At 44.8% G+C, this 25,343-nt stretch overlaps 1 protein-coding gene across 1 annotated transcript in view; it reads left to right on the top strand.

The window, feature by feature from the left end:
- Nucleotides 1-1,156: 1,156 nt before the first annotated feature.
- Nucleotides 1,157-25,343, top strand: part of LOC140721260 (uncharacterized) — a 53,238-nt gene continuing 29,051 nt past the window's right edge. Inside the window, exons 1-2 of the mRNA XM_073036110.1 lie at nucleotides 1,157-1,335; nucleotides 13,337-14,692. Coding sequence (XP_072892211.1) covers nucleotides 13,731-14,692 — 962 coding nt within the window. The 5' untranslated portion in view covers nucleotides 1,157-1,335; nucleotides 13,337-13,730. The remainder of the gene's footprint in view (nucleotides 1,336-13,336; nucleotides 14,693-25,343) is intronic.

The raw sequence follows: 25,343 nt of genomic DNA, 5'->3' as shown, positions 1-25,343 counted from the left end.
AACAGTGCTACAGAGATGTGACTGTAAGACCGGGTCTAGATGTCCATTATTACAGATTACACAGTGTTGTGAAAGAACAGCAGCTCAAAGGGGAAAAATCTGCGTAGATGTTAACTAAGGAATCCGAATGTTCTCAATTCAAGATATAGAGGTAGTATTAATGCACAATAAGTGTGATTTTATATACTTAACAGCAGTGAAAAGGGGGATCCGGAGATAGTAAACAATAGAGATCCAGCAGGTGTGGAAAAAAGAGATTCGCACGCGAAATGCTGGAGGAAATCCGCAGGCCTGGCATAATCGATGGAGAGGAATCTCTCGACCTGAAACGTCGTCTGCCTATTCTCCGTAGATGCTGTGTGACCTATGATTTCTGCCAGCATTTTGTGGTTGTTATGGGTACAGTGTCATAGACCCCAGAATAAGATCTGTCAATTGGGTGAAGGTAAGTATCTTTTGAAGTTTTGCAGCTACGTATTGAGAGACGAGCCAATTGACAAGGCTATCGCAATATGTCACAATATTTTTAGAGTGTACATTATAACCCTCTGCGGGAAAATTTTATTTTTGGTTTTCTCCTTTTGTGCAACAAATACGGATTCATAAGAAACATTGTGAGTGGCTCCATGCCGTTGGAAGCGGGATCAGGCTCCGCTGAATGGGGCTGAGTCACGGGGCCTCCGGTTATCTCCAGCCCGATCATGGCATTAGGTAGCACTGGAGACACAGCACGTTTGTAAGGATTTGCGGTGATGCTATGGCCCGACTATTGCCATGCTGCTTATGAAGTCCCCCGATTTGATCCTGGTCTTGTCACAGGACAATTCACAATGGCCAAATAACCTGCCTACTGTGTGGGGACGGAGGCATCCGGATCACCCGGAGGAAACCCATGCGATCACAGTGAGAACCTGCAAACTCTTACTGGCAGCGGCGGGGATTGCATCCAGGTCGTTCTAACTGTAAAGGCTTAGGCCATTGTATAAGTCGTTGGTGAGACTGTGTTTGGAGTACAAAGTATGGTTCTGGCCGCTATATGTTTGAAAAGGCTTGGTTAAAGTGGAAAGAGTGCAGGGATTTGTGAGTCTGTTGTCAGGGTCAGAGATCTCCGTTCTGGGGAGAGTATGTCCACTCTATGTTTTTACTCCCTGGAATGTCGGAGACTGAGCAGCAATCTTACAGAAGTGTTTTAAATTATGAAGGGCAGAGTAACTGACACGCTCTGGTTTATTGTGTAATTCAGGTCATCGCCAGCAGGTGGTGCTTTCTTCTACCCGGAGGGCAGACAAGAAGACGACAATCGACCAACAACAGTCAGAGTCATAATAGACACAGGTATGTTCACTGGGCTCTTTCTCACTAAAACTCTATCATCACAATACACGTGTACATAGAACATAGAATAGCACAGCACATTGCAGGCCCTTCGGCCCACAATGTTGTGCCGACCCTCAAACCCTGCCTCCCATATAACCCCCCACCTTAAATTCCTTAAGCACCTTAAATCTAGTAGTCTCTTAAACTTCACTAGTGTATCTGCCTCCACCACTGACTCAGGCAGTGCATTCCACGCACCAACCACTCTCTGAGTGAAAAACTCTCTAATATCCCCCTTGAATTTCCCTACCCTTATCTTAAGGCCATGTCCTCTTGTACTGAGCAGTGGTGCCCTGGGGAAGAGGTGCTGGCTGTCCACTCTGTCTATTCCTCTTAATATCTTGTACACTTCTATCATATCTCCTCTCATCCTCCTTCTCTGCAAAGAGTAAAGCCCTAGCTGCCTTCATCTCTGATCATAATCCATACTCTCTAAAGCAGGCAGCATCCTGGTAAATCTCCTCTGTACCCTTTCCTATGCTTCCAGATCCTTCCTATAGTGAGGCGACCAGAACTGGACACAGTACTCCAAGTGTGGCCTAACCTGAGCTTTACAGAGCTGCATCATTACATCACATTTCTTAAAGTCTATCCCTCGATTTAACAGCACCTCTTTCACCTCAGACGGTTGAAGAGGTTTGGAATGGTTCCCGAAATCCCAAGAACTTTCTACAGGGGCACACTTGAGAACATCCTGAGAGTCTGAGGGAACTGAGAGAGTGGTGTGGACAGCTCAGTTCATCTGTAGATGTGAACTTCCCACTACCCAGGGTATTTACATTTACATTAATACAGGGTATTATTTTTTTTTACTGAGTTAAGTATTGTATGTAATTAGTTTTGCTACAACAAGTGTATGGGACATTGGAAAAAAAGTTGAATTTCCCCATGGGGATGAATAAAGTATCTATCTATCTATCTATCTACATTATTGTGTAAAAAGGACCCGTAGGATCATTGTGGAGCTCAGTCACCCCAACCACAGACTGTTGCCACTGCTACCATCCGGGAAACGATACCTCAGCGTAAAAGCCATGACCAACAGGATCCGGGACAGCTTCTTTCACCAGGCCATTGGACTGATTAATTCATGGTGATACAATTGAATGTCCTGTTGTACATATTAATTATTATAAATTACTATCAATTGCACATTTAGATGGAGAGATAACATAAAGATTTTGTACTCTTTAAGTATATGAAGGATGTAAGTAATAAAATCAATTCAATTCAATTCACCCTCTTCACTATCTGTTCTGTCATTCTGGCTCCAATCCTCCCTGCAACTTTAGTTTAACCACCCACCCCACAGGGAAACACAAGCAAACCTTATCACTAGGATAGTAGTCACCTTCCAGTTTTGTTCCACTAACTAACAAATCCCCTATCACCCCCTTTGACTTTCCTCTGCCAGGTAATTCCCACCAACAGTTTCTAAGATAGTCCACCTATTCTCGTGAGGGATGGCCACAACAGTACTCTGTGATGGCTATTTAACCTCATTCCCCTTCCTGACTCTTCCTTCCTTCCTGTGTCCTGCACCTTGGGTGGAACTCACCTCTCTTCATGTCATACCTACCACCCCATTCAACTGCTGGATGATCCAGAATTCATCCATTTCAAGTTGCAACTCCTTAAAGTGCTGGATTACAAGCTGCAGCTGGATGCACATCTTGTAGGTGAAGACATCAGGGACACTGGAGGTCTCCCCATCTACCCATTAATGTCCCCTCCAATTTGAAATATGTGCGCAAATACCTTCTGCTGTACAATGTTTACCCCGTGTCAGCAATATTGTGTGCACTGAATTTTATATTTTGAGGTATTCATTTCAACAGCTAGCAAATCACTGTTGATAAGAACTATGATCTCCTCTGGGATTGATCGAGTTCATCTGCACTCTCACACAACCTATGTAGCAGGTAATGAAGGATTTTCTTACCAGAACCTTTGCATACTGTCCATATCTGATTGGCTTGCTAAATGATGCTTTGAAAAGTCAGATTTCTAAGTATTACTCAATTTCTTCCCACTTGCAAATTCTCCAGCAACTTTTGCATCACCACAATACACACAGGTAACACCAGCTTCTGTGTTGTACATAATTATTCCCCCTGAACCCTCCCCCAGGGGACTGAAGGTGGTGAACTGATTGATGGCAATGCCAATGAATATGAAGGGAAGGGCAGTAGTCTGTCTCATTGGGATCTGGCACATTTGTGATGTGAAAGCTACTTGTTGCCAGGGCAAAGGTGTTTGATATCATTGTGTAGCCAGAGAGAATGGCTTGAAGCATGTTCTCACTGGTAGAAAATTCCAGAACAAGAGGTTCCAGAACAACAAGGAACACACACAAAATGCTGGATGAACTCAGCAGGCCGGGCAGTATCTATGGAAAAGAATATTATTGTTGAGTTCCTCCAGCATTTGTGTTTCTTGGATCTCCAACATAGAAACCCCCCACCCCCCCTGGAAAACACCTACAGCATAATACAGGCCTGGTGCACAATGCTCTGCTGAACATTACTTATTTTAGAGATTACCTAGAGTTCCCCATAACCTCCTATTTTTCTACGTGCCATGTTTTTATCCAGGAGCCTCTTAAAAGACCCTATCGTATCTGCCTTCATCACAGTCGCCGGCAGTCCATTCCACACACTCGCCACTCTGCGTAAAAAAAAAACTCCCCCCCTCGTTGTGATATCACGTGTCAGAAAGGGATGGTACAGAGTACCGAGCATGCGCAGAAATGAAGAATGATCGAAAAGCATGGTAGCGTAAAACGTGGTTTTGTTGCTGTTAAATAAAAGGTCAATTCTTCCAGAATATGGTTGTTATGAGTAACCCACGGTACGTATAAAGAACACAACACCCCTGACAGCTCCTTCCAACAGGCTTCCAAGCACCTTAAAACTGTGCCCTCCCTACAGGTCTTCTCTTGTTTGTGATTGGAGGTAGAAAAAAAGGTGATTTTCTCAACTGGTGATGTAAAAGATTTTGTTCCCTTTCTCCGAGTTCCTAATCCTTGCATTTAGATAGCTGGAGCTCAGCTCTGTCTGAGAGATCCATCGGTTCCCATTCCCTCATCAACCGGAAGCTCCCCGGGGCCCGTGTACGGATCATGGGACTGAGAGTGAGGGAAGAGAGCAGGACTGTGCTGGAATTGCGGACTACGGTGTCCGAAGCTCAGAGAAATATCCCTAAAACGGTGTTGCAAACTCCACGTGGCGAACACTCTTACCGGATGCTGATACTTCTGTTTGTGCACTGCGCGCATGCGTGATGTTCGGGTACATTAACAACGCTGACGCCTGCGCATTACATCGGTGCTTCAGCGACCACAAAATTTTTGACGCATGTATTTATAGGTAATCACGGTGCCATTGAAAGTTTCTGCAGTACCAGTTGCATGTCCACAGCTCAGTTTTGTTTTGTTTGGCGGCTCCCATAAACAAAAACGTCAATACTAACAGGAAATCCGTGTATCTAATGCCAAAGTAGAATCCTCTTGCAAATTCAGATATGAAACAGAAGAGATTCTGCAGTTGCTGGAGATAGAGAGATGCACAGACACAATGCTGGAGGAACTCTGTAGTTCAGGCAGCAACTAAGCAGAGGAGCACACAGTCTAGGCATGCTGAAGGGGCTCGGTCTAAACTTTGTCTATTTATTCCTCTCCACATTTGCGGCCTGATCTGTTGATTTCCTCCAGTACTTTGCAGAAATTAACCACCTTTTTTCAATCAAACATTTTCACAATGTTTCTGATCTTTCATTTGCAGCCACATCCTGCTGGTGTGATTCCTCTTCCTCCTACTCATCGTAAACTCCAGGCCTCATTTGTTTCTGGAGCCCCAAAGCACTGACTCAGGCTGGCAACTCTGGTTTCTGACTCTTCTCCATCGAAGATTGACTTGCTAGTCTGCTGTCAGGCTTTAGAGGTGCATTGCAACAACCCAGCTGTCTGAGGCACAGTCCTTTGAAATTAGTGAAGTGACCCAAACCGTTCAAAAGAGCAGGGAGGAAGTAGTTTAACCACCTTAGCCCGGAGCACTGAAGAACTTGAGAACCACAGTTTGGCCATCATCTTATTCAGCCTGGAGAAAAACATGCAAGTGTATAAGATGATGAGAGGCATTGGTCGTGTGGATAGTCAGAGGCTTTTCCCCAGGGCTGCAACGGCTAACACGAGGGAGCATAGGTTTAAGTTTAAGTTGCGTGGAAGTTGGTACAGAGATGATGACAGCACTAGTGTGGTGGGTTTTTTTTCTTACACAAAGTGCCTGCTGATATGGAATATATTGTTTATGGGAGCAGCCACACAAAAAAAAAAGTATTGTCATGGAACCGGTGTTTGCAGAAACTTTCAATGGCACAGTAATTACCCATAAATCTGTGCGTTAAAAATTTCGCTTTCACTGAAGGACCGATTGAATGCGCAGGCGTCAGCGTTGTTCACTTAACAGGATATCACGCATGCGCGCAGTGCACAAACGGAAGGATCAGCATAAGGTAAGAGTGTTCGCCACGTGAAGTCTGCAACACCGATTTAGGGAAATTTCTCTGAGTTTCGGACACTGTGACCCGCAATCCCGGCACAGTCCTGCTCTCTTCCCTCTCTCTCAGCCCCGGGGAGATTCCGGCCGATGAGGGAATGGGAACCGATGGATCTCTCAGACAGAGCTGAGCTCCAGCTATCTAAGTGCAAGGATTAGGAACTTGGAGAACGGGAACAAAACCTTTTACAGCAGCAGTTGAGAAAATCACCTTTGTTCTACCTCCACTCATAAAAAAAGAGAAAATCTATGGAAAGGGCACAGTTTTAGGGTGCTTGGAAGCCGGTTGGAAGGAGATGTCAGGGGTGTTGTGTGCTTTATACGTACAGTGGGTTACTCATAACAAATAATATTCTAGAAGAGTTGACCTTCTATTTAACAGAAACAAAACCACGTTTTACGCTACCATGCTTTTCGATCATTTTTCATTACTGTGCATGCTCGGAACTCTGAAACATTACGTTCTGACACGTGATATCACTACTGCAATAATATTCTTTTCCATAGATGCTGCCAGGCCTGCTGAGTTCCTCCAGCATTTTGTGTGTGTGCCTTGTTCTACCACCTCTTGTTCTGGAATTTTCTACCGGTGAGAACATGCTTCAACCCATTCTCTCTGGTTACATAATGATATCAAACACCTTTGTCCTGGCCAACAACTAGCTTTCAGATCACAAATGTGCCAGACTCCAATGAGACAGTCTACTGCCCTTCCCTTCATATTCATTGGGATTACCATCACTGAGTTCATCACCGTCAGTCCCCTGGGGGAGGGTTTAGGGGGAATATATATGTACAATACAGAAAGTGGAGTCCCCTGTGTGTATTGTGATGATGCAAAAGTTGCTGGAGAATTTGCAAGTGGGAAGAAGTCCAGTAATCTTTGGAAATGTGAGTTTTTAAATCATCATTTAGCAAACAAATCAGATATGGATAGTATGCAAAAGCTCTGACGAGAACATCGTTCATTACCAGCTACAGGCTTGCTACATAGGCTGTGTGACAGTGCAGATGAACTCGATCGAACTGAGAGGAGATCAAATTTCTTACTGACAGTGATTTGCTAATTGTTGAATGAATACCTCAAAATGTAAAATTCAGTGCACACCATATTGTTGTCATTGGCTAAATATTGCACAGCACAAGGTTTTTGCACACATATTTCAAATCAGAGGGGACATTGGTGGGAAGGTGTGGAGACTGCAGTGTCCCTGATGCCCTCACCAACAAGATGTGCATCCAGCTGCAGCTTGTAACCCTGCACGTTAAGGAGCTGGAACTTGAAATGGATGAATTCCAGATCATCTGGCAGTCGGATGGGGTGATGGATATGAAATGAAGAGATGTGAGTTCCACCCAGGGTGCAGGACACCGGAAACTGGGTGAGAGTCAGGAAGGTGAATGAGGTTAAATAGCCATCGCCGAGTACTGTTGTGGCCATCCCCCACAAGAATAGGTGGACTACTTTAGAAACTGCAGTGGGGGGGATTACCTGATGGGGGAAAGTCAAAGGGGAGATGGGGGATTTGTTAGTTAGGAGAACAGAACTAGAAAGGGCCTAATATCCTAGTGGTAAGGCTTGCTAGTGCTCCCCTGTGGGGTGGGTGGTTAAACTAAAGTTGCAGGGAGGATTGGAGCCAGAATGACAGAACAGATAGTGGAGAGGTTGAATTGAATTGACTTTATTATGTACATCCTTCATACTCTTTTTCTACATGTATCTGGGAGTACAGTTAGACGAGAAGCTAGACTGGACTGCCAACACAGATGCCTTGTGCAGGAAGGCACAGAGTCGACTGTACTTCCTAAGAAGGTTGGCGTCATTCAATGTCTGTAGTGAGATGCTGAAGATGTTCTATAGGTCAGTTGTGGAGAGCGCCCTCTTCTTTGTGGTGGCGTGTTGGGGAGGAAGCATTAAGAAGAGGGACGCCTCACGTCTTAATAAGCTGGTAAGGAAGGCGGGCTCTGTCGTGGGCAAAGTACTGGAGAGTTTAACATCGGTAGCTGAGCGAAGGGCGCTGAGTAGGCTACGGTCAATTATGGATAACTCTGAACATCCTCTACATAGCACCATCCAGAGACAGAGAAGCAGTTTCAGCGACAGGTTACTATCGATGCAATGCTCCTCAGACAGGATGAAGAGGTCAATACTCCCCAATGCCATTAGGCTTTACAATTCTACTGCCAGGACTTAAGAACTTTTTAAAAGCTATTATTAATGCTTTTTGAGATAGTGATTTAGATGCATATCATATTTTTTACTGAGTTAAGTATTGTATGTAATTAGTTTTGCTACAACAAGTGTATGGGACATTGGAAAAAAGTTGAATTTCCCCATGGGGATGAATAAAGTATCTATCTATCTATCTAAAGAGTAGAGATCTTTAAGTTATGTCTCCATCTAAATGTGCAATTTCTAGCAATTTATAACAATATGTACAACAGGGCATTCAAGATAACAGAAATACAATTGTATCTGCATGAATGAATCAGTCTGATAGCCTGGTGGAAGAGGCTGTCCCGGATCCTGGTGTCCTGGCTTTTATGCTGCGGTACTGTTTCCCGGATGGCAGCTGCTGCAACAGTCTGTGGTTGGGGTGACTGACCTCCCCAATGATCCTGCAGGTCCTTTTTACACAATAATGTAAATATCCTGGATAGTGGGAAGTTCACATATACAGATGGGCTGGACTGTCCACACCACTCTCTGCAGAGAACTGCAACTGGGGAAGTACAGTTCCCATACCAGGCAGTGATGCAAACTCTCAGGATGTTCTCAAGTTGCCCCTGTAGAAAGTTCTTGGGATTTGGGGAACCATTCCAAACTTCTTCAACCGTCTGAGGTGAAAGAGGCGCTATTGTGCCTTTTTCACCAGACAGCCGGTATGTACAGACCTGGTGAGATCCTCGGTAAGGTGTATGCTGAGGAACTTAAAGCTGTTCACCCTCTGAACAGCAGATCCATTGATGTTAGAAGGGTTTATCCTGTATCAATTCTTTCTGTCGTCCACAACCTGCTCCTTTGTTTTTGTGACAATGTTGTTTTCTAGGTTGGGCATGGTGATATGAATGTGCTGAGCTGTGTATATCACAATGCAAGAAGCATTGTAGGAAAGCCAGATTAACCCAGGGCATGGAATTATGATGTTATAGCCATTACAGGGACTTGTTTACACCCAACTATCTGAGGGATTTAGAGGAACAAATTTGTAGAGAGATCACAGACTATACCAAGAAACATGAAACTATGTCAAAAAACAAAGGTTGAGATTGTAAGCGATTTTAACTTCCCATATATTGACTGGGACTCCCATACTGTAAAAGGACTAGATGGGGTAAAGTTTGTCAAATGTGCCCTTAATCAGTACATAGAATTCCTGATGTGGAAGTGTGCAATAAGCTGTTAGGAAACGATCCAGGGCTAGTGACTGTAATTAGTGTATGGGAACACTTTGTATCCAGAGGTCATAATGCTATTAGATTCCAAGTAAATATGGAAAAAGAGAGGTCTGGAACACAGGTTGAGATTCTAAGTTGGAGAAAGGTCAATTTTGAAGGTATCAGAAAGGATTTCACAAGTGTGATTTGGGACAGAATGTTTTTTGGCAAAGGAGTACTTAGTCAGTGGGACGCCTTCAGAAGTGAAATTTTAAGGGTGTGGTGTTTGTGTGTGTCTGTCAAAATAAAAATTGAGATGCAAATGGGTCAGGGAACCTTTGTTTTCAAGAGGAATCGAGGTCCCATATATTTTGTTCCTCTAAATGCCTCAGGCTGTTGGGTGCAACCAAGATGCATTAATGGCTACAATATCATCATTCCATGCCCTGAGCATATCTGACCTTTTTTTTTAGTTGTCATCTGTTGGCTTCTAAAAGCTTGCCAATAGTTTTTGCTCTGTTGTTTGCCCTTTCTTTGGCTTTTATGTTGGGTTTGGCTTGTCATTTTGCCACAGTTGTGTCCTCCTGCCTTTCCAATGCTTCCACTACTTGGGGATGTATCCATCACTCAGCTCCCAAATTGCTCCAGAAACTCCAGCCATTGCTGCTCCATTGTCACTGCTGCCAGTATCCCTTCCAATCAAGTCTGGCCAGCTTCTCTGTCATTGAAACATGGAGAAGTTCAGTACAGAAACCTGCCATTTGGCCCATCTTCTCAATGCTGGAAAAACATTCAAGCTGTGGAACGCAATGACCTGCACCGGGACCATAGCACTCCATACACCTACCATCCAGATACCCATCCAAACTTCTCTTAAATTGTGAAATCGAGCTACCATACACCACTTGTGCTGGCATCTCATTCCATACCCTCATGGCCAATAATTTGTTCCCCATAAGTTTTCACGTCCCCACTTACCCATCACCTCTGGTTGTTGTCACACTTAAAATCAGTTGAAAAAGCCTGCTTGCATTTACCCATTTTATACCGTTATATTTTGTGTACACAGAAACATAGAAAACCTACAACACAATACAGACCTTTTGGCTCAAATATATCCTTACCTTGGATCTACCTAGGCTTACCCCTAGCCTCTAACTTTCTAAACTCCATGTATCCATCCAGGAGTCTCTTAAAGACCCTTTCATTTCCGCCTCCACCATGGCTGCTGGCAGCCCATTCCATGCACTCACCACTCTCTGTGTGAGGAAAAAAAACTATCTTCTATACTTCAAACAAATCCTCAAAGCAATGTATTATTTCCTTGTTTATGTTCAGAGCCTTTTTTTACATGTATCAGATGATGAGGGGCATTGATTGTGTGGATAGCCAGAGGTTTTTTCCCCAGGGCAGAAATGGCTAATATGGGGGCATACAGTCTTTTAAGGTGCTTGGAAATTGATACCGAGGAGATGTCAGGGGTAAGATTATTACACAGAGAGTGCTGGATGTGCGTAATGCACTGCCAGCAGCCGTGTTTGAGGCAGATACAATAGGGTCTTTTAACAGCCTCTTAGATAGGTACGCAGAAAAATAGAGGGCTATGTGCTGGGGCAGTTTCTAGAGTAGGTTACATGGTCGGCACAGGACTGTGGGCCAAAGTGCCTGTAATGTGCTGTAGATATCTCTGTTATATGTTAAGGAGCAAAACAACTTTGGTTAACTTTGCATTATTCAGGCTCCCGTTCCCCCTGCAACTTTCGATTAACCCCTCTATCCCCACCTCCCACCATGCAGCTCTATCACCCCTTTGGCTTTCCTCTCCCAGATCAATAAAAAGGAGGTGCATACCAGGTGCAGGCAGATAGGAGCAAATGGGGTCCTTATGAAATACAGGAAATTCAAGTGAACACTTATGAAAGAAATAAAAGAAGGCATGAGTTTGCCCCAGCAGACAAGGTGAAGGAGAATCTTCAGGGATTCTGCAGATATGTTAAGAGTGAAAAGATTGCAAGGGATGAAATTAATCCTTTGCAAGATCAGAATGGTAATCCATATGAGGAGACAACATAGATGGGGGAGATTTTTTTTTTGCTTCCTATTATTGCAGTAGATGAACACAGTCTGTAGAAGTGAGGCAATGCAGCATCAGATTCATGGATCCTGTACAGATTACAGAGGTGGAGGTGTTTTTACATTTGTGAGATTGACAACAGTAGTGGAAAAGTTACTGGAATGTGTGTGCAGGAACCTGATATATAAGTATTTGGATAGATGTGGACTGATTAAGGATAGACAGCATGGCTTTGTGCATGTTAGGTCATGTCTAACCAATCTTAGAGAGTCTCTCGAGGAAGTTATCAGGAGAGTGGATGAAGGCAAGGCAGTAGGTGCTGTCTACATGGACTTTAGCAAGGCACTTGAAAAAGTCTCATATGGGAGGTTGGTCAAGAAGGTTCAGTCACTCAGCATTCAAGATGAGACAGTAAATTGGATGAGACACTGTCTTTGGGAGAAGCCATAGTGTGGTAGCAGATGGTTGCCTCTCTGACTGGAGGCCTGTGACTAGTGGTTGCCACAGAGATCAGTGCAGGATCTGTTGTTGTTTGTCATCTATATCAGTAATGTGGATGATAGTGTGGTTAACTGGATCAGCAAATTTGTGGGTAGCACCAAGATTGGTGGTCTAATGGACAGCGAGGAAGACTATCATGGCTTGCAGTGAGATCTGGACCAGCGGGAAAAATGGTTTGAGAAATGGAAGGTAGAACTTAAAGCAGAAACGTGTGAGGGGTTGCAGTTTGGTAGGACCTACCAGGGTAGATCTTACACAGTGACTGGTCGGACATGGAGGAGTGTTGTAGAGTAAAGGAATCTGGACATACAGGTCTATATTTCACTGAAAGTGGTGTCACAGTTCGATAGGGACGGAAAGAAAGATCTTGACATATTGGCCTTCTTGAACCAAAGTTCTGAGTACAGGAGATGGATGTTATGTTGACTTTGTACAAGACATTGGTGAGGCCTAATTTGGAGTACTAAGTGCAGTTTTGGTCACCAACCTACAGGAAAGATGTAAGGACTTTGAAAGAGTTCAGAGAAAATTCACAAGGATGTTGCCAGGTCTGGAGTACTTGGGTTATAAGGAAAGATTGAACAGGTCAGGACTTTATTCCTTTGACTGTAGGAGATTGAGGGGAGATTTGATTGTGACAGAGCGGCATAGATAGTGTAAATGCAAGCTGGCTTTCTCCACTGAGCTGGGGATGGGACTACAACCAGAGGCCATGGGTTAAGGGTGAAAGGTGAAATGTTAAGGGAAACATGAGGGGAATCTTCTTCACACAGATGGTCATCCGGGTGTGGAATGAGCAGCCAGCACAAGTGGTGCATGTGAGCTCGATTTCAACATTTAAGAAGCTTGTATAGGTACCTGGAAGATAGGGGTATGGGATTGGGCAGTTTAAATAGATCACCACAAACCAGATGGCCCAAAGGGCCTGTTTCTGTGTTGTAATTTTCTATAACTGTGACAAGAACCTGAAATAATACAAAAATTTACTCTGTCCTTTTAACAGCTGTGCGGACCAGCAATTCACATCAACAGGATTTTTTTATATGGTGTTAGAATTGTGGCACTTTAAGTTAATAAGACATAAAAGAAAATCCCAGCTGCACATCAAGAAAGACAATTTGCGTGAGACTGTTTCAGTTGCTGCGTGGCCAGGCACCCATGCATCTCAGGAGGAACAGGGAATAATACCAATGGAGAGAGTCAAACTGAGCCAGGTCACAGATTGGAGATGGCAGAAATGCCCCATTCTTATAGAGACAGGAAGAGCATCAGAGAATTGATGGTCATTCCAGATACCAGCACTCTGCCCAGTCAGGAGATGATTTCTCTCTCCAAGTTGGGTTGTACCTCACTGTAACAGTGTGATACCAGATCAAACCTTGCCAGCTCAAGTAATCTCATCTGAAATGTTGCCCTACACCCATTGATGAATTATGTAAATCTTTTACAGGATACAAATGAGAAGGAATCTGTCGCCGGGAATCTCAAACGCGGCACACCAGTTTTGCTGTCTCTGTCTAGATATTTAAGAAGTGTGGCAAGGGATTCAATCATCCATCCTTCCTGCTCAGACTGTGGAGAGGGATTACGTTGGTCATTTGACCAACTGGCACACTCGTCATTTTAGACAGGAGAAAGGTCGTTCACCTGCTCAGACAGTGGGGGTGGATTCACTCGGTTATCTCAACTGAAGATACATCAGTCAAATTCACACTGGGCAAGGCCATTCACCTGTTCTGTGTGTGAGAAAGGATTCAGTCAGTCTTCCCACCTGTGGACACACCAGTCAGAGGCTAGTCATCTGCTGAATTTGTGGGGAACGATTCACTCGGCCATCTGACATAATGGCTCACCTGCGAGTTCACACCGGGGAGCAGCCGTTCACCTGCTTGGACTGTGGGAAGGGATTCACTTGCTCATCTAAATTAAAAGTACATCAGGGAGTTCACACTGGGGAGAGGCAGTTTACCTGCTCAGACTGTGGGAAGGGATTCACTCGGTCATCCGTCCTACTGGTACACAAGTCAGTTCACACTGGGGAGAAGCCATTCACCTGCTCAGACTGTGGGAAGGGATTCACTCACTCTTCCACACTATGGAGACACCAGCGAGTTCACACTGGGGAGAAGCCGTTCACCTGCTCAGTCTGTGGGAAGAGATTCACTCAGTCATCCATACTACAGATTCATCAGCGAATTCACACTGGAGAGAGGCCATTCACCTGCTCAGAGTGTGGGAAGGGATTCATTCGGTCACACCATCTGCAGAGACACCAGCAAGTTCACACTGGGGAGAAGCCATTCACCTGCTCAGACTGTGGGAAGGGATTCACTGAGTCATCCACTCTATTGGTACATCAGCGTGTTCACACTGGGGAGAAGCTGTTCACCTGCTCAGACTGTGGGAAGGGATACACTCAGTCATCCCACCTACATAGACATCAGCGAGTTCACACTGGGGAGAAGCCATTCCTCTGCCAAGACTGTGGGAAGGTATTCACTCAGTCATCCAACCTACAGAGTCACTTGCGAGTTCACACTGGGGAGAAGCCGTTCACTTGCTCAGAATGTGGGAAGCGATTCACTCAATCTTCCACCCTACAGAGACATCAGCGAGTTCACACCGGGGAGAAGCCATTCACCTGCTCAGTCTGTGGGAAGGGATTCACTCAGTCATCCAACCAACAATGTCATCAGCGAGTTCACACTGGGGAGAAGCCGTTCACCTGCTCAGAATGTGGGAAGCGATTCACTCGGTCATCCCAACTACTGGCACATCAGTCAGTTCACAATGGGGAGTTGCCATTGTTATGAATCCCGAGGTTTCGTTTGCCGTGGACTGTCATTTTAAGAGAGAGAGAGATAAAGAAGTCAAATCAGTTGGACTTGCAGCTTGTTTACATCGCTCGCAGCTTGTTTAGTTTTAACCGAGGACACAGACACTCAGAGTCAGACGGAGATGAAGGAGGAAAAATGGAAGGATTGAAACCAGGGAACTGGTGGCCAAGGGTCACTGTTTGGAGCTTTCCTATGCCCACAAGGGTGGGTTAATTATCGATTCACCGTACATCGAATGTGTGTTTGTCACCTCGTTTGATCCATAGGAGTGGATCTGATTTGGGATATCCTGTGAAGACAACTGATGTGTTAACCCTTGCATGGCTGTGGTGAGGTAATTCACTTGAAGACAATACTCCTTGTGACAAGTCACTTTCGGTGATAATTTGTATGTGGATTTGGAATTACGATGGATAAAATCTACAGTGACTGTTCTCTCATTTTACCACCATGGAACCTGTGGAATTCGACATAATTGCCTTCTCTCAACATTTAGCCTGGATTACAAATATCTCTCTCTCATCACCTATTCCATGAATGAACTGAACTTTCATATTTTACCATCTCAAGACCATTGTTTCCCCTAAACTCAATAGTTTTAGAGTTACCTTTATACACATATATACACATTACTCTATTAACTTTTGTTTATCTTGCACAAGTTTCTACATAGTAAGTAGGTACTAATAAAGAGGGGGGTTTTCACATCAAAGCCAGACTCCAGTGTGAACTCTATTTGCTGCTGGTTTGTTTCTAAAGTGTTATGGTTCGTAATGAAATTGGGGCCTGCATCTGAAATATGAACAAATTTGGGGCGTTTTGATTGATTTATGATCAATTTCATTGGGGAAATCCCGTTTGATTCATTTGTGTGTGGAAAATCAGCAGCGGATGCTGATAGGTTTGTGGAAGCGCCAACCTCTGAGGCATTAGAGGATGCCAGACGGATTGAGTTGTTGAGTATTGCTAAAACATTAAAACTTGTAAGGTGAAATTGACAATGAGGAGGGCACAGATGCAGAGGATAATAGCGGAACATTATGTATCTGAGGGTGTGCTTAAAGTGGAGGAGTTGGAGGTGTTTCCTGAAAGTAAACCTCATGAGCTTGAGCTCCCGTAGAAGTTAGAAAAATTAAAGATGGAAGCTACAGTAAGACAGAGGCAATTTGAGGGTAGAGAGGCAGAAAAACAGCAAGGAAGCAGAAAGAAAGAGGCTGCTCGAGCTGGAAAGGATAGAAAAATTGCAGGAAAGGTACTCTGGTGATGTTTGAGGCCAGTCGGGAAGTTAAATTGGTACCTGCGTTTGACGAGGCAGAGGTTGTTAAATATTTTCAGCGTTTTGAGAAGGTTGCTCAGAGTTTAAAGTGGCCTATTCTCATTTCATTCTTTTTCAATCTTTTTATTGATTTTCCAATAAAAAAATACAAATCAGAGGCGATAACACAAAAGACATGTAAACAGCAAAAAAAAGTATATATTGTGAAAATCAGATAAGTTTCTTTTTACTGTGTCATGTAACACCATGGTCCTCAAAAATGTTGTTTCATTTTTACTATGTACTGTGCCAGCAGTTATGTTCGAAATGACAATAACAGTGACTTGACTGGACTTGAAGTAGAATGTTATGCTGTTATAAATATAATCAAGAAACCACAACTCCTCTTAACAAATAAAAAAATAGGCCTATTCTCTTCAAAAGTGTAATTAAGGGGAAGGCTCAGCAAGCCTATTCTGCTTTGACAGTTGATGAAGCAGCTGATTATGACATAGTGAAACAGGCTGTGCTCAAAGCTTATGAGTTCGTCCCAGAATCATACAGACAAAAGTTTAGAAATTTGGTGATGAAACTGAAAATGGTGAGGTAAATCTTATTAAAGGCATTGGGGGCGGTATGGTTTTCGTGCCATTGTACAAGGTAACTTTACAGTCAGGGTTGGTTTCGGGACCTGTTAAAATTGGATTATTCTCCAGTTTACTGGTGGAAGATGTTACCTTGCTATTAGGGAATGACCTGGCAGATGGTAACGTTGTTCCTGCAGTGCTGTTGACAACTAAGCCAACCACTGACGACCCACAGATGGATTTTAACATTTATCCTTCCTCCGCAGTAACTTGAAGTATGGCTAAAAAGTCTGCCGATGCAGACGGTTCTGTGCAGCATGACTCTGATACCCATGATAGCCAAAATCGGGATTCAGGTTATGATGACTTGTCAGGGACTTTTCTGCCTTCATTGTTTCAACAGGATTCAGGTAGTAAGTCTGATGAGAAAGATCTATCCCTGTCTAGGAAGGAGTTTATAGCAGAACAGAACCGAGACCCTGAGATTGAAGCTTTAAAAGAAACAACTCTCTCAGATGATGAGATTAAGAAAGTGCCAGTAGGGTATTATCTCAGGGATGGAGTGTCAATAAGGAAGTGGAGGCCACTGGCTATACCTGCGAGTGATGAATGAGCAATTGTTCGCCAAGTTGTAATTCCTAAGGTTTATAGGACTGAAATGTTAACTTTGACCACAGTATGCCCTTAGGACGACATTTTGGAGTGAATAAAACTGTAAACAGGATTATGAAATACTTCTACATGCCTAATTTGGGGAAAGATGTTGTGACCTTTTGCAGAACCTGTCACACTTGTCAAGTCGGTGTCAGTTAGATAGGAGGCCCCACTGCGGCCTATACCTGCATTTGGTGAAACCTTTCCAAAAGTTATAGTGGATTGTGCTGGCCCATTGCCAAAGACTAAAGCTGGCCATCAGTATTTGCTAACTATTATGTGTACTGCATCCAGATTCCCAGAGGCAATACCTCTCGGAAATATTAAAGCTAAAACTGTGGCAAAGGCTTTACCGAGTTATTTTATTTGGTTTTCCTAAAGAAATCCAGTCTGATCAAGGAAGCAATTTTACATTTGGATTACTCCAGCAGGTAATTTATGAACTGGGAGCTAAACAAATTACATCGTCTGCATACCATCCAGAATCACGAGGGGCTCTAGAAAGATTTCATTCTACCCTCAAAACAATGATTAACACAAACTGTGTACCACACAATCTCTCTCTCTCTCTCTCTCTCTCTCGCTCCGTGCCTTGTAAAGGCTTGAAAAAGACATCATCGGACGCATGCACGCACATGCCAAAAAAAAGACATACTGTGTTGAAAATGGAAAAGTCTAGGATGAAGGAATATATTTGCTTTTGTTCCCAATAAGAGAGTTGGTACAGGATTAACTGGGCTTTACTCCATTTGAATTTGTATTTGGTCATAGAGAGAGGGGACCTTTGACCTTGTTAAAGGAACAGTGGATTGATGGGGATGTACATGTTAACTTGTCAGACTATGTTTTGATCAATGATAAACTACTCCACGCCTGTAGTCTAGTGTGACAAAACTTAAAGATTTCTCAAAACAAAATGAAGTGTTGGTTTGATAGGAGGGTTTCTAAAGAAAATAGCAGGTAGGGGATAAGGTGCTTACCTTATGTTGAAGAATGTTGACAAATCCACTTCAGGCGAATCTCAATGGACCATATGAAATAGTCTCTCAAATTAATGATGTGAATTATGTTATCAAAACACCCGACCGACGTACACTAACACAGGTGGTACAGATAAATATGATAAAGCCTTATTTTGACAAGCAGGCACCATCTGTGAGTGTTGTTGTCAAAACATATGAATCTGGCAACCCTGAGAATGGTACAATTGACTCGTCTGAGACTTTTCACAAGCCAAACATTGTCCCAGTTAGGCTAATGAACTCGGTTGTTCTAGAAAATACTGATAACAGTTTGGCTCACCTGCAGCCAAAGCAACAACAACAGCTGAAGGAATTAATTCTGAAGTTTAAAGATTTATTCCCTGATATTCCCAGGCAAACCAGGGTCGCAGTACATGATGTAGATATTGGTCAAGCCAAACCGATTAAACACTCATATCGCATGAATGTAGACAAGTGTAAATTGGCTGAGCAAGAAATTGAAAATGCTGGAAAATGGTATTATTAGTCCTTCAGCATCAGATTGGAGTCACCCCCCGTTATTGTGCCCAAACCTGATGGTAGTGTTAGATTTTGCACTGATTATGGGAAGGTAAATGCAGTAACAAAAACAGATGCCTATCCTATCCCGAGGGTGGATGATTGCATCAATAAGGTTGGAATAGCTAATTTCTTACAAAGATTGATCTGTTGATAGGGTATTGGTGTGTTCCATTGATGGACAGAGGTAGAGAAATTTCTGCATTTGTGACACCATTTGGGTTGTATGAATACAATGTTTTGCCTTTTGGAAGGAAAAATGCTCCAGGAACATCCCAGAGAACGTTTGATTTTGTAATTCGAGGGTTGGAACACACAAATGCCTATATTGATGACTTAGTCACAGGGAGTGACACTTGGGAAGAGCATATCTCTGCAGTAGAAAAGCTGTTTGACAGGCTTTCCTAGGACAACCTTACAGTTAACTTAGCTAAGAGTGAATTTGACAATGCCACTGTGACCTGTCCTGGCTATGTTGTAGGTCAAAGCAAGTTGGCTCCTGTTCGGGCAAAAATCCAGGCAATTTCTCAAGTTCCTATTCTGACTGCGAAGAAGGCTGTTAGAAGGTTTCTGGGAATGGATGGATGTTATCTTAAGTTCTGTAAGCACTTTGCTGCTATCGCTCTTCCTCTGACTAACCTGAAGAAGGTTGAAAAGTTTGTTAGGACCAAGCCTTGTCAGGTGGCATTTGATCGATTGAAAGTTATTATTTGAGATTAGGTCAATCAATGTAGTGCTGTCAGCAAATGTAATTAGCAGATTTTGAGCTGTGGGTGGCAGCACAAGTCATGGGTGCACAGAGAGTATTGGAGAGGGCCAAAAAAACAACCCTGTGAGTTATGTGTGCTGAGGGTCAGAGAGACAGAGGAGATAGAGCCCACTGTTACCACCTGCCGGCGATCTGACAGGAAGTCCAGGATCCAGCTACACAAGGCAGGGTGAAGGCCGAGGTCTCTGAGCTCCATGTCGATACTTCATGCCTTTGTATGGCTACTGCTCTGCCCATGACTGCAAGGAACTGCAGAGAACTTTGGAGAGCAGAGAACATCAGAGAAACAAGCCTCCCCTCCATGGACTCTTCCTACACTTCCCCTCCCTCGGAAAAGCAGGCCATGTACTCAAAGATCCTCACAACCTGGACATTCTTGCTGCAAACCCGCTCCCCCATCGGGGAAGAGATACAAAAGCCTTAAAGTGCGTAACACCAGGCTAAAGGATGGCTTCCTGTCTGCAGTTATAAGCCAAATGAATGATAAAATGGTCTCGGCCTCACAATGTAACTCGACGTGACCCTGCACCATATGTCTATCTGCACTGCAGTTTCTCTGCAGTGTTATGCCCGCAGCCCCCTCCTTTGTGAGAATCGCAAGGGCACTAATGGGTTGGGTCAGTGGACCCAGGAAATGGGAGAGAGACGTGCCGAATGCCTCGTTCCCCGACGATGCAAAATGACGCGACATTGGCCATTGTCTCTTGGAGACATATTTGTGGATTGGGGACTAGGATACGAGCAAGCCCTCGGGCAAAGTGGGCTGGTTGAGAGAGAGATTGCATCACCCCCATCCTGATTGACATCTACTACCCTGTGAGTCAAGATAAAAGAGGGGCTGTAGAGATGGCCCCTCAGACGCACCAGAAGACACGCTAGCGATCCCGTAATAGCGGGAGGCCATTTGAAGGAAGCCACATGCTTGTCCCTTGTCTGGGAACCGGTGGCTGATACCACAGAAAACGACTTTGAACTAACAACGGGGAACCAACTCCCCCGACGCAACGGATTGGCCTCATCAAAAGACCCGGGCAAGTTTAAGACTGTCTCTCTCCCCAACCCGAAAAAGAGCTGAATCTTTAATGACAATTGACTTTTATTTCTTCATCGGACAATACAGTAACCCCGAGACAAACGATAGAGTTATTTCTTATTGATGATTATGATTATACCCGCGCTTTAGATTGAGTATTGACGACATATATTATCTGATTGTTTGTATTAATCCTATTTTTGTGCCCCTTTATGAATAAAGACTTCTAAAAATAGTACCATCAGACTTCAACAGACCTCTCTATCTTTGCTGGTAAGTGACTCAGTTACGGGGTACGTAACAGCAGCCACAATGCTTAGTTACAGTGAGTGTTTTGTCATATATCAGCTCAATGTAGTGTTGTAATATATCGATCTGTGTGGATGGTACATCAGGCAAGACTTTCACTGTAGCTCAGTACATGATGATAATAAACAAATTCCCCATTTTAATTGTGTGGAAATATTAGACAGACTGAGCTTCTGCTCTGGAACCACAGAAGGAAGCTAAACTGTTGTCATTTCAGTGGAAAACAAATATATGGAAAATGCTTCAATCTCACATTACGATCTGCGGTAACTGGGATCAGGTGACCGGTGGTGGGTCTCCCATATCAATATCAGAATCAGGTTTAATAACACCGGCATATGACATGAAATTCGTTGTCCCTGCGGTAGCAGTAGAACCTAATTCATAACAATAGATTTTAACAATTGTGATTTAAAATAAGAATATACATATATATTGTACAAAAATGGAAAAAAATGTAATAAGCTATTTTAATTGTGTGGAGCAATTTGACTGACTGGCTGATGCTTTGGAAATTCTGAAGTGAAGCTGAACTGAACTTTACACATTTATGACAAGCTCAGAGAAATAGAAAAGACTAAATTCTCACATAAACGGGTCAGACACCCAGAAACATCGGCTGCACTTCAGCACGTTGAAACAGTGAAATGAAACATGCAGAAACTATTGCAGAGAAAAAAAAACATTGTCCACCCACAACGAGAGGATGTGACAGATCCGGATCTCACTGCCTTATCTGAACGGGGAAAGATGAAGCTATACGTACACGTAGAGCAGTGACCCACAGATGCTGCAGATCTGCGGAAAAACGTGAACAGGAAACGGGATCAGGTGACGGGTGGAGGGTCTCCCTCCTGAACCGGTGACTCTGCTCCTCTCCCCTCACACACTGCCCGACCCATCCACCGCATTCCCCACATTATTCCATATTTACCCCAGATACATGATTATTTTTCCACACCATATCTTCCCCGATCCCTTTCCCTCCACCCCCTGTTCACAGAGTCACCGGCTCAATTCCCATCCAGGTCCAAAACATAATTCAGACCCAAACAGGAAATGTTCACGTTTCATTTAAATCAGCTCTGTGTTTATAAACACTAATTTCTATTCACATTCCTCCGGAGCCTTGCTGGACAAGAACACTGAAACATCAAGTGAGAAACAGCAGGAGGCCATTCAGCCCCTCTAACCATCAGCAAGGTGGCGGCTGCTCTCCCATCACAGCCACATGTTTCTGTCCGATCCTCATTTCCTCAATCCCTTCGGTCTCCACACATCTGGCGGCCTCTGTCTTATGTGAGGACGATCACTGAGTCTTCACCGCCCTCTGTGGTGGGGATTTACGGACATTCAACACCCTCGGAGTGGAGACGTTTCCCCTCATCTCAGTCCCGGACAGTCCATCCCTGTTTCAGAGACTGGGATCCCTGGTTCAACTGGTAATGATGTTGAACATTTCAATGTGTTCACCTCTCAGTCCTCGATTCTCTAAATGAAAGGGTTATCGCATTTGATCTTTCTTCATATGATGACCCCACCACTCCAGGGATCAGTCTGGTGAATCTTTATTGCATTCTCTATAACAAATACTCTCTAACCTCTTTGTTAATCCTCTATGGAATTAATTTCCATCTTCTGCAGCCCCGTGTTGCCCCAACCACTCACCTCCCACCCCTGTCACTATTTCCACCTTCCCACCTCCCCCCTCACCTGGATCCACCTCTCACTCCCCAGCTCTTGCCCCATCCCCACCCCTCACCTCTTTTCTCTGACTATTTCCAGTCCACTATCAGTCCAGAGGGAGGGTCTCGGCCCGAAATGTTGACGGTCCATTTCCCTCCACAGATGCTGCCCGACCCACTGAGTTCCTCCGACAGTTTGTTCTTTGGTCTGTATAACCCGTGTTAGTATGGGGAGCGGGATTTTACACCATATTCCAGGTACAATCTCAACAAAGCACAAATAATTGTCACTCTGTCCGGACCATCGGCCCCGCTTGCAGGGCAACAGTCTGCCGGTGTTTGCCCCCAATGTGGTGAATCCCTCTGCTCGACACCACCGTGGGCTCAGACATTTCCACAGATGAGCCCCTCCTGTCCCCACCGGGACAAACATCCTGTCCGCCCCCTCTCTCACCATCTTCATCCTTTCAATAAAATCCCCCCCTCTCCCTCCCTCCCCGGGAAACCGGCATCAAACCGACGGGCCGAGCGGTCTCCTCCTACCTCTCAGCGATACATCAGACTCCGGCCGCAGGAGACGCTTCACAAACGCCCCAACTTCCCTCGGAGGGAAATGGAAATAAATCAGAAAGCGGACATTTACTTTGAGGTTTTCTCCGCTCTGAGGAGGCGGTCGGCGCTCGAGCGGGAGACGGACTCAGCGGGGTAACGCCCACTCAGCTTGTCTACCTCCGCGAATGGCTGTAACCGGTGATTGACATCGCTTCGCACCAATGGGAATAGCGCAGCCCCTGAATCCTCTGTTGAAAGCGGTGGGGGAGGGGCTGGTCACATGATTATTAGTCCAGCCGTTAAACCGATAAAGCTCGAGCACAGCAGCGCGTGGGTGACGTAAGACACCGCGCACGTGAGGGCAGATCCCGGTGTGGGAAGCCCATGTGTGACGTCAGGCGCGTGGGGAGCTGTGTCTGACGTCACCTGTGGGCGAGCGCTGGCATTTAAAAGCACCTTAATGGAGTTTTCAGTGGGACAACAACATTAATGACGGGTTTCATCACTGAATCCAGTGTTGTGGGATGTAAAGTCCCCTGTTATGTGTCCGGCTGTGCCGTGTTGTTGGTGGAGTGGGCAGCGTGGTGTTTGTCTCGATTCTGGTCACAACACCAGAATTGCCAGCGGGGTCCACACACATTGTATTAGTCAACAGAAAACCTCTCGTCCCTGCAGTCTTTGTCTCCTGGTAAACTCAACACCCTGACAGTGTGGACCATAGATACCCCTTCCTCTCAGAGTCAGGGAATCATTCAGACAGATGATCGCTGAGAGGAATTATATTTATTGGTCATTAAAGTTCGCCCAGATTCGTTTGGACGGATTTGATGTGGAGTTCGGGGTGTCACAGTGAAAGGGCCGGACTGCCGAACTCTCTCCGTTGTCCAAACATCCTTCCAGGTGAGGCGACGCTTCACCTGTGAATCTTCCGGGGTCGCCTATTGTGTCCGCTGCTCCCGATGCGGCCGCCTCTGCACTGGTGACACCGGCTCCTCCGCAGTTGTGCGGGGTAGGGGTGTTTATTTTCGGGGGCTCGATGTTATTGTTCCCTTTTGTGTGTGTGTGTGGGGGGGGGGGGTTGTGGATTGATGATCGGGATGTCGTTCTTTTTTATGCTGGGGTTGTGGTGGGAGTTTGATTTTTCTATCGAACGACTTTCGTGCTCTTTCTTTGTTTCGTGGCTCTCTGGAGAAGGAAAAGAAACTCAACGTGTGTCGGGGTGATGACTTCTTCTCTGCAGGCTGCCTCGTTACTTGGGATTCGGCCGATCAATGTAGTGTGGTCAGCAAATTTAATTAGCAGATTGGAACCCGCCACTGCAGCCCCACAGTGCACTATGTACTGATTGCAAAGCTACGAACTTGCATGTGAATAGCCTCCCCTCCCCCAACTCCACTCTTTCTGCGTCACCAGCAGACTGGGGCATCTCACATCTCGCTGCCTCCGCCAGGACATTAAACTGTGAACAACTGTGGTCAGGGACTGATCTCTGGGGTACTCCAAACGCTACCTCCTTCCAGTCTGAAAATGACCCACTCATCCAGACACACACTACCGGCAGTTTATCGATCTCCAACGAAAAAGCCTAATCACCTACTCCCGATGTTCAAGACCATTGCTGACCTGAGTTGAAATGTTGTCCTTCACCCAATGACGTGCTTTATAAACTTTTAACAGTGCAGAAAATTCAAAGGATTTGTGTATGGGAATCTCAAACATAACAGCACGTTAGTTCCGCTCTATCTCTCAGTTCACCAGAGCTTGAACATAAAGTAAACTGCAGATGCTGTGGTCAAAGCAACACGTACAAAATGCTGGAGGAACTCAGCAGGTCGGGCAGCATCCGTGTAAATGAGCAGTCAACGTTTCGAGCCGAGACCGAAGACCGAGATCTACAGCTTCACACTGGGAAGTGGCCGTTCACCGGCTCCGTGTGTGCGAAGAGACTCATTCCGTTAACCCACCTTGTGATGCTCCGGTGAGTTCACAATAAATAGAGGCCACATTTCTGTCCGGAGTGAGCAAAGAGTTTTACTCACTCATCCCAGCTGCTGCAACACCAGCAACTTCACATCAGGGAGGAAGTTCAAATCAGCTCCGTGTTAAATGTTTCACCATCACGGTGACTGAAGGCAGCTGCAGGTTCATGAGGGACTGTTACTGTCAGATTCTGCAGTTCTTGCGGCTGCTCATCGCACCCAGGACTGAACCCTGGTCACTGAGCATTGGAGGAGT

The sequence above is a fragment of the Hemitrygon akajei genome, unplaced genomic scaffold (genome assembly GCF_048418815.1).
Source record: "Hemitrygon akajei unplaced genomic scaffold, sHemAka1.3 Scf000053, whole genome shotgun sequence".
In the NCBI taxonomy this organism is placed as follows: domain Eukaryota; kingdom Metazoa; phylum Chordata; class Chondrichthyes; order Myliobatiformes; family Dasyatidae; genus Hemitrygon; species Hemitrygon akajei.
Note: the sequence above shows the minus strand (reverse complement) of the source record. Positions and strands in the feature narration are given on the sequence as shown.